General features: G+C 37.0%; 1 protein-coding gene across 1 annotated transcript; it reads right to left on the reverse strand.

Moving 5' to 3' along the window:
• Positions 1-7,083: 7,083 nt before the first annotated feature.
• Positions 7,084-9,873, reverse strand: LOC137941985 (thioredoxin-like protein AAED1, chloroplastic). Its single transcript, XM_068787639.1, has 7 exons — positions 9,529-9,873; positions 9,275-9,321; positions 9,030-9,144; positions 7,905-7,949; positions 7,710-7,769; positions 7,507-7,602; positions 7,084-7,365 (listed from the first exon to the last, which is right to left on the reverse strand). The coding sequence occupies exons 1-7, from the start codon at positions 9,814-9,816 to the stop codon at positions 7,246-7,248; spliced, it is 771 nt and encodes a 256-aa protein (XP_068643740.1). The 5' UTR covers positions 9,817-9,873; the 3' UTR covers positions 7,084-7,245.
• Positions 9,874-10,197: the final 324 nt, after the last annotated feature.

Below are 10,197 nucleotides of genomic sequence, written 5' to 3' on the forward strand. Positions count from 1 at the left end.
GGGAAAATCGTAGAAGCAAAAAAAGCCAGCGCCTCTGTTTTTATACTTTTTATCGGATTAGTCGAGTCCGAGTAAATGTCACGCCATTGTGACGCCACTCGCTTTGTACCGGCAAACAGAAATGCTTTCTTCCAACCAAACAATTGACCATAGCCGCTGGCGTCTAACGGTGGCAGTCCAGTAAATATATGGAAAGCCACTGAGTATGGTCAATTTCATCGGTCAATGTTCATAGTCCGAATGAGAAAAACTCGAAAAATCTCTCCTTGCGTCAGCTCCCCCACGTGGGGACCTCCACGGACGTGAGTCCAAGTAGGAGAAATTCCTGAATTCTCACCGTCGATCTTAAGGTGGACTTAGATCCTCCACGTTCATTTTCTCACCCGTCATTTCCAAAGTGATCACGGAAATAAAAAAAATATTTCCCTTTTAATATTAAAATAATAAAATTAAAGTTTATGGTAGGGTAATTTGGTAATTTAGGTGTGGAATCTGGATCGGAAGAGTGCACATGGACGGTTGCTTTAGAGAGAGAGAGAAGAAATGAGGGAAGTGGGATACGGCATATTCGTTGCTTGTACACACGCATTCACTCCCCACGTTTTTTTCTTTTCCCTTTCCACCCTTTCCTTTCCTTTCCTTTCCTTTCCTCTCCTTTGAATTCACGTGCAAGGAGGAAGCAGTTACTTGCCAAGGCTGCTTTTATATTGTTTTTTTTTTTTTTCACTATTTTCCCCTTGCCAGATCCATAGACTGCTTACTCATTTCTTAGACATGAAGAAAGCTTAGGTTGAATTTGTTCTAGAGGAAGAGATGGGGAATGGAGGTAGGGCTCCCCACCTCTTCTCTTTGTTACCAAGTCTTTTAGAAGAGTACTGGAATGTACCCGACATCTAGCGCAAATCAAATCTTTTTATTTATCTAAGTGGTGTTTTTTTTAAATGCCCTTTAAAAGTTACTAAAATTAGGCCTTTTTTACCTTTTATTAATAAATTAAGATAGAATGCAATTTAGTCTAAATTAATACAATAATTATGAGTTAAAATTAACTTTCCATTCATTATTAATATAATTCTGAAAAATTAAAAATCATTAGCTTATCAATTATAAAAATAAAATAATTAAACAAAAATACTTGATCAAATGCTTACTATAAGAATATTTTAATTATCACTCTTAAATCACTGATTTAATATAGTAATAATAGTAATGAATATAGTAAATAAGTATAATATTTTATTAATAACATAGGATAGATTTTAATATAGTATAAATTAATAATATAATTACAAACAAAATAAAATTATTTTTTAATTAACTATAAAAAAATTAAAAAGAGTGAGAGGCGAGAGGCAAGAGTGGGGAAGCAGAGAGGTTCCGATCAAGAGGGGAGGCAGAGAGGACCAAGACAAGGTTTTGATAGCCGACAGAGAGTGAGAAGCTAGAGAGGGGAAGCAGAGAAGGCCGAGAGAGAAGGTCAGACGGACTAGGGAAACAGAGAGGCAAGAAATGAGGTTCCAACAAAGAGCGAGAGGCTAGAGAGGGGAAGCATAGAGGGCTGAGACAAGGTTCTGGTAGCCGACAGAGAGTGAGAGACAAGAGAGGGGAAGCAGAGAGGGCCGAGAGAGAGGGTCAAGTGAGGAAAGGTAGGTTGAGGATGGAGAGGGAAGGTCAAGAAGCGAGACGCAGAGAGCGTTGAGGTAATGAGTGAAAGTGAACGAACCCATTCATTCATTTTCCCTTTCCTTCGAGTGCACACACTAACTGTTTTGGGTTTGGGGGGGTTGGAATGAATTCCCCCCACGTTACCTAGTTCATCAAAAGAATTGAATTGAAGTGAGATTATACCGTTTCATTCGCTCAGGAAAAAATGGGGGAAAGTTGATTCCTACCTATTTTGCGAAACATCAACTTTCCTCGCGCGTAGCTTCCCCCCCTGTAACAAAAAATTTCTCCTCATTCATTTTTCTCCTCTCCCTCTCCCTCGGCCTTCGTCTCTCGACGATTTTTCTCCCCATCTTCTTCCTCTCGTCTTCGCTCTCTCTGCTCCCTCTCGACCTCCGTCGCAGAGCCTCTCGCCCTTCTGACCTCTCTTCTCTCTCAGCCTTCCTCTCTCCTCTCAGCCTCCCTCTCCTCCTCTCGACCTTCGTCGCAGAGCACGGGAGGCTGACCCTCTATCGCAAAGCTTCTTGGCCTTCCAACTTCTCTTCTCTCTCAACCTTCCTCTTTTCTCCCTCTCGGAGTACCATCAGATCGTCGCCTCCAACGCCGTTGCCTGCCGTCATCGTCGTCGTCGTTGCCTGCTGGCCCGCCGTTGAGGAAGACGACGTGCGGAAGACAATGTTTAATTTTTCCTAAGTTAGGAAAAATTAAACCATCGTCATAATTGGTTTAATTATGCAATTAATTAAACCATTAGTTTTTCATTTTTGTTAATATATTATTAATTAATAATATGTAAAATATATATTATGTTATTGATAAATTTATTTATTTATTATGTATTTTTTATTTTTATTAAAATAGTGAGTTTTAATGTTAAACTATATCTTATGTTATTAAAAATAATTTATTTAATAATAATATTCACTTATGTTATTTTTAATTTTTTTTATTTTAAATAATTTATTCTAGTCACATGTAATTATTATTTTAATTTATAATAAACTATAATCATTAAGTAATATAATATAGTTTTTCATTAATTAGGATATTAATATATTCTAATACTACATGTTAAATCACTTATATGTGTAGTAACCATATTTATTTTGGTTAATTATATGTTTAGGTATATGTTCTATTTAAGTATATTATAAAAAAGTTACTCATTCTCTTCTTTATATCATACTTTTCATTTGGGGGCACTAACCCTGGAATCTGTTTTCCCCCCACTTGAATTCGTCTACACTAACACCCAAACATGAGTTGAAGTGGAATCAATTCATTTTAGTTCAATTCAATTCAAGTTCATTGTGGACTAACACCCCCCCCCCCCCCCCCCCGTACCAAGGTCTAGGAGTACTATTTTGGGTGTAATAGGGAATTAAGTAGTTTAATTTCAATATGATTTTATGTATTTTTTTCTATTATAAATGAAGGCCCAATGTACTCAAATTATAACAAGGCAATTGATTTCTTTTCTTTTCCAAAAATTCAACAAGAACTCTTCAATGTTCTCACAGTAAAAAATAGAAAGTTACTTGAGAAAAAAAGAAATTTGGTATTCAACTATGTGAAAGACGCTCTTGAGCATAAAAAGAGACAGATCTTGGCCAAGTTTCTTGATGTTGTATGCACAAAAGAGAAAGTGGCCTAAAAAAGAAGGAAATTGTTGCTCAAGAACGTGGAAGTATTTTGGACATTCCTAAATAATAGGTATTATTGCTTATAAACATGGGGATGAAATTAAGGCAGTGGAGAAAGGAGAGAACTTGAACTTGAAAATAAAAAAGGAGAGATTAAGCCCGACTCAAAAAAGAAAGACAAAACTGGAAGAAAATTCGAATAAAAAAATACTTTTAACTTTTTTTCTCCTCCTCTTCATCATCTCCTTTTTCTTTCTTTGCTCTTCTTCGTCATATTGTTCTTCTTCCCCTTCTTCTCCATCTTCATCTTCTCCTTCTCCATTGCACGAAATGTCCTACTCTTACACCATGCGATAAATTTCAAGAGAGGAAAGGGGAAAAAACGTCGGATAGAAAGAGAACCAAAAAGAATGGGAGAGAAAAAGCATAGATCCCCTCTCCTCTCGTGTAACTCTTTGTTTATAATAAATCAAGTATAAAAACAAAGCAAATAGTTTCATTAATACATATGAAAACTAAAACATGTTTAATTCTCTATTCTTGACCACGTAGGAAAGCTACTAAAGAAGAAACCTAAGCTAAGAAATAAAATAGACAATCCCCTTGTTTAACTTCCCTTGCACGTCCTCTTTTCACACACACTCACTCTAGAATTCCAAATCTAAGACATACTAGCATCCCTTAAGGGTATGTTTGGAATCCCATGGAAAAGAAAAGAAAAGAAAAGAAAATGAGAATTTGACCATTATTATTCCCAAAAATAGTTAGTAAAAAGGATAATTTGATCATTATCTCATTTTCTCTTCACTTTTTGTGTTCCAAATAATCACTGCAAGTAAACTCATGTTTTATACTAATAAAACCAAATTATCTCTAGCAAGAGAAAGCTCCTCTTGCTTGCAAACATGGAAGGGCAACTCTACCCTCCTGCATAGATAAGCAAAAGGGGAGCTCCCCCTCATGCGTTTTATAGGCAGGAGATCCTCTGCCACCCGCACCTAAGCAAAGGGTGCGGCCCCCTCCTACCCATGTAGGTAGAGAGAGCTGAAGTTGATCCCTACCGCACTATAGCCAGGAAAGGGTCGCCCCCTTTGCCTTTGATCAGACGAAGAGAGGTATTTTCCCTCTTGTTGTTTGATGTTAAATTGAACCACACCTTTACAATTGAGTAATGGTGATATTTATACAATTTAAAATATAGAATATAAGCTTTACATGATAAAGATAAATACAACATGAGATACATCCAATGAGATCTTATCTGATAACTGAAGGGATTATGCTTATCCCTTATCGTGCCCTCTCAAGATAGGCTACTAGTTAGAGAGGTCAATTTTGTCTTGTAGTAACTGAAACTATGAACTTGGCACTAACTATGTAAGGAGATTTGTTTCGAGGGTTCTTGGAAGCAAAAAGACGAGAAGAGTAGCGACACAGGTGGCGACTGAGGTAGATGGAATTGCATCGTTCGGTGAAGAGATGTAAAAGAACAGTGGCACTGGTAACGTTTGGGGCAGATGGAATCAAAGAGAACGCAGTCCGGTGAAGAGATGTGAAAGAGCAGCGACACTGGTAGCGGTTAGGGCAAAAGAAATCACATCATCCAGTGAAGAGATGTGGAAGAACATTGACACTGGTAGTGGCTAGTGCAGATTGAATTGCATCGTCCGATGAAGAGATGTGGAAGAGTAGCGACACAGGTAACAATTGGTGAGGATAAAATTGCATCATTCGGTGAAGAGATGTGGAAGAGCAGCGACACTGGTAACAGCTGAGGCGGACGAAGTCGCATCGTCTGGTGAAGAGATGTGGTAAAACAACAACATTGGTAGCGGTTGGGGCGAATAGAATCGAAGAGAATGCAATCCGTGAAGGTAACAATGAAGGGGGACGAAGGGCGAGAGGGCGAGGTGGACATAATCGAAAGTGAACTGTCCAGGTGGTTAAAGTTAGGAGGGTGTGGCATAGCATGAGTTACGGGTTGAGGGGAAGAGGAAGCGGAAAAAAAAATTTGGGAGGACAACAAATGCAGAGAGATTGATTTGCACTGATACCATGTTAGATATTGTACTTAACCACTTAGAGGATGAACTGAACTGCACCTTTACAATTGAGTAAATGTGGTATTTATGTAATTTAGAATAGAGAAGATAAGCTTCGCATGATAAGATAAATACAACATGGGATAAATCTAATGAGACCGTATCCGATAACTGAAGGAATTATGTTTATCCCTTATGACTTGTATGTCTAGAACGGGAGGCAGCTTCCTCTTGCCTAACCTTAAGGGGCGGTTAGTGCACTTCGGGTTCAAGTGAAAGTGAATGAACTAGTGTAAGTTAAATGAAAAGTGAATTACTTTTTTGAGTGAGTGTGTTTAATGTAAAATGCACTGGAGAACACTTTCCAGTACTAGTGCCCAAAAAGAAAAAATGAAGTGTATACAAAAGAATGAGTTACTTTTTATAATATACCTAAATAAATCATATGCCTAAACAAATCATAAACATAAACAACACATGGTTACTTTTATAATAAGTAATTTAATGTAATATTAGAATATTTTAATATAACATAATAATTAATTGAATAAGATACTTCATTAATAAATTAAGTAAATGTAGTTTAGTCTAAATTAATACAATAATTATGTGATAAAATTAACTTGTACACTTTAATTATAAAAAACAAATAACTTAAACAAAAATGCATACTTTTATAATGTCCTGAGTACTCGATCAAATGCTTACTTTAACAATATTTTAATTATCACTCTTAAATCACTAATTTAATATAGTAATAACATAAATAGATATAATAAATATATAAATAAATAGTTTTTTAATAACATGAAGATAGGTTTTAATATAGTATAAATTAATAATATAATTACGTAAAATTAAAATTTATCAATTTAGTTAATTATAAAAGTAGAAATTACACCCTAAACCCTAAACCCTAACCCAAAACCCAAAATTATACCTTAAACCTTAAATCCCCTAAACCTTAACCATAAATCCCAAAATTATACCCTAAACCCTAATCCTCTAAACACTTCTAAATTTTGAGGAAAATCGAAGCTAAAAAATGGGGGAAATAGGTAGAAGTTAGAGTTCAGGGAAATCGACACCAAAATGGGAAAATTGGAGGCGAGAGAAGCGAGAGAGAGGGAAACAGAGGGCGAGAGGGAACCTTGAGACACAAAGACGGGAGAGAGAGCCAAGAGATGCAGAAAGGAAGGCGGGAGAGCGCAGATTCACTCGAGCACGCGTGAGTGAAATGAGATGAACCAGGATTTCGATGAAAATCTTGATTCACCCATTTTACTCAAGAACAGGTTCAAGTGAATGAACAGTATAATCAATTACACTATCACTTCAGTCAGAAGTGCACTAACACCTAAGTTTAATTCAGATTGAATCGGACAGAACAGTTCCATCTATTTTCCATGACTTTCCTGTTATAACATTTCGATCCGTCTAATCCTCTTAATCCATGGCTTCTTGTTTGAAAGGAACGGGTCTTCACTTCAGTTTATCACCAGGTCATCAGTTCCTAGGACTTGTCATTAATTTTGTTTCCACTCTCATACAATTTCTTCTTTCATCTTTGTTAATGAATTCACATAACTTTTATTCGATGGAGAAGGCAGCCAACGTGAGAAATTGTATTTGTACCCCCTATCTGTTCACACTACCACAAGGGAACTAATTTTTTTTTACATGAGAACATACCCTTATTCTTTAAAAATCTGTCCATAACTATCTAGCCAAACTGATCAGAATTGTCCCTCTAAGCTGAACCCTGTCCAACAGTACTACATAGTGAACCTCAAATATACTGTAGGATACATAGAAAACCAGATAAAAAAACAGATGAGTTACCTATTTAGGAGATGGATCATAGTGATATTTAACACATATAACTCTTTCATACTTCAAGAAACTGGAGCTGTACAACAAATGTTAAGGATATCATCCAAAGGAGCATGATCACCTGTGCCTTCATCTTTCCTAGCATAGAGCAAACTTTTCCCTTTGAAGACAAACATGCCACCCTGACAACAGATTGCAAGACAATGTAATTAAGTTGGCAATTTAGGGAGCAGAGTTAAATGGTTCAAGAGTCTTACAATTTTTTTTTTTAATGATTCTTATGAAAGTTTTTGGATTTGAAAATGGCAAAAATTAGTACAGACCTGCTGCAAGACACCACTCCTATCATCTGGAGTGGCTGATATTGTGTAGTTCTTCACAGCTTTTTGGAGAGACTCAAATCTTGAAAAAACTTTTGCCTGTCACATCAAAGGAGAATGTAGACTCAGAGACAATTAGAATCCGAGATAATTAAAAATTTAAAACTGAATGAAAATATCATAGAAAGAACAAAATATGATCTTACACTAGCTGGATTGAAAAATGTGCGGCCAACACCATAATACAATCCTAAGACATTGTATACCTGCAAGAGAATAAGCAAAAGATATTATTAACAACCCAAGCAACACTCAGAACAATGATTGCAAGCTAATTTAACAAAAACCAGCTTCAGCAACACAGGAAAGTTTCCAATCCGTATCCTTGAACAGATAATCACCTTCCTGTCTGGATCTGCATAAAGGCACTCAGATGGAAATGGCAGCTGCAATGATGAGATAAAAGGTAAATATTTTAGACTTGAAAAAGAGGAGATACTGGTGGAGCATAAAAAAAAAAATCCTGTCTCAATGGAAAGAAAATGGGAACAATAAGAATAGCAGAAGGGAAACGACGATAAGCAGCAAAATATAAATGGCAGGAGACCACAGAGAGGGACATGAAATGTCTGACACTGTCTACCTTTCTTCATTTAAGGAAATTTACAGGAAGGATTTCACCAGTTAAGCATGAGGCCAGTTAAACTGAATCCTGATATCTATTTGGCAGTTCTCTGAAATCTGAATCATGATTAAAAATCTAGTCCTAGCAATATAAGGGATGATACAGAGGGTTTGGAGGTTAAAGATCAAGAGCTGTTTTGTCTACACAGAAACAATTTGGCTGGCATATATCTCTATGCAAAAATACAGTGGTGAGCAGAATTCCCTACTATACCAGGCCAAAAAGTACTACAACAGAAAAACTGTACGCCTTTATGATTTGGCATCCTTTTAGAAGTATGACATATGTCAGTTACTTGAATAAAAATGCAGCATTTATTTTCAATTACTTTTAATTAGGATAAGCATTTCTTAACAAATTTCACTTTGACTGAAAATGCATATTTTCCAGCTTATAAAATCAAATCACTGGCAGAAATTTCCTCACAAATAGACCGAGAAGCAACATTTGCAAAACCTAAAACTGACAGGCCCAACATTGCAAGTGAGCCTAGTATGCATATACCTGGTATGGCTGCTATTGAACAACCCAATCCACAAACTTACAAATCTAAATCCTAGCAAGGTCCCCAGTTAAGTCACCAAGGTTTTGAGAGAAGATACGAGAACATGAACTAACTCTTCTTGGTTCAGTACCACTCGTGCAGAAGAATGAAAGCAGAGTAACAACACTAGCAGAGTTTCATTTAAGGCAGCCAAAATAGATTAATTCAGTACTAAATGACATTGAGAAGTAAAGGAAGTCAGCCCACCATGTCGCAGAACATGCATCGGTCAAGCATCACAGAAGAAAAAGAAAACAGAAAAAAACCTAGAGAAGTACAGTAATAGCAATGCAATACCCTCTCTGCAAGAATTCGAGCTTTATCAGCAGCACCGACCCCAACAGCAATTAGTTTCACACCAGCAGAATCAAATCTTGGCTTCAATTCTTTCAGTGTAGTAGCCAGTTCCCAGCTGTACAAAGCTTAGAAAAATAGTAATAACAATCATAAAGAGTAAAACTCATAACGTGACTGAAGATATGCAACAATGACACTTTCTTTTGCTACAATTTGTTGGGTGTACCACATGTAGGTTTCCTTACCAGCACGGGCAACCAAAATGCCTCAACAACGCAACCACAGCCATACCCTATGGGTAAAAATAATAATTTCATAAGAGAATCGTAATAATATAGAGAGTAATACAAAAGCAACAAAAAAATGTCCACAGAACTAGCAGAGAAAATTTTAAAAGTGAAAAATCGAGCGACGAAAGTAACTCAGCATACAATTAAAGACATAACGAGTAAGAGAGGGAGGAGAATGGCGACGTAGGTAGATGACAGACTGATTATACCTCTGTTTGATCCCAGAGATCCTTAAACATTACTGCTTCTCCGGCTGCAGTGAAAATTTGAACATCGGAAAGAGCTTCACCGATGCTTTCACCATACCCAGTTAAAGAAGCCCTTGCAACAACTGCTAACCTCTCCTTCCTTGTGGTGGACGTCAAGGAATTACGACAACCGCGCGAAAGAGCTGAAGGAAAAGAAAGTGAAGAAGAGGAAACAGAGGGTAGAGAAGTGTGCAACGAAGAAGATGAACGAGGTTGAGAGAAGAGGAGCTGAACGGAAAGAGCTGCCATTGTTGGCGGTTCTCAAAAGTGTTCTTTCTCCTGTCTGAAGTTGACTCGAAGCGTGAAAAAATGGTGGAAGAGAGAGGCCGCCAGGTGGGAGGGAGATTGTGGTCTTCATAGTCGCTGCTTGGACCTTCTGTTGCCGTAGAAAGCGCCACACCAAATGGTTAGTCTTGTGCACCCACTCGTGTACGTCTAGCAATTCCCTCTCAATTTGCTTTGGGAGGTCTTTCAATTCGATTTTTAGAATAAAAGGAAGATTGATGAAATTTTGTATTTTGTTAAGAAGGACCTGTAATAGGAAACCAACTAGTCATTAATTGGAAAAAACTTTATAGAGTTGGTTATTGATCTCTTATCTAAAGAGTTAGGCGTTAAACGTATTTATCG

Source organism: Aristolochia californica, unplaced genomic scaffold, assembly GCF_029961685.1.
Source record: "Aristolochia californica isolate CCGP_79_NKW_82.1479 unplaced genomic scaffold, dmAriCali1.0.hap1 SCAF_9, whole genome shotgun sequence".
Classification (NCBI taxonomy): Eukaryota; Viridiplantae; Streptophyta; class Magnoliopsida; order Piperales; family Aristolochiaceae; genus Aristolochia; species Aristolochia californica.

Bases quoted from the DNA above. Each gene is read 5' to 3' on its own strand.
- LOC137941985 (XM_068787639.1), bottom strand. From the start codon at position 9,816: ATGGCAGCTCTTTCCGTTCAGCTCCTCTTCTCTCAACCTCGTTCATCT. The intron at 9,322-9,528 runs GTATAATCAGTC...TTTTACCCATAG, and splicing joins ATCTCTGGGATCAAACAGAG to GGTATGGCTGTGGTTGCGTT. The intron at 7,950-9,029 runs GTATTGCATTGC...TCATCATTGCAG, and splicing joins CTCGAATTCTTGCAGAGAGG to CTGCCATTTCCATCTGAGTG.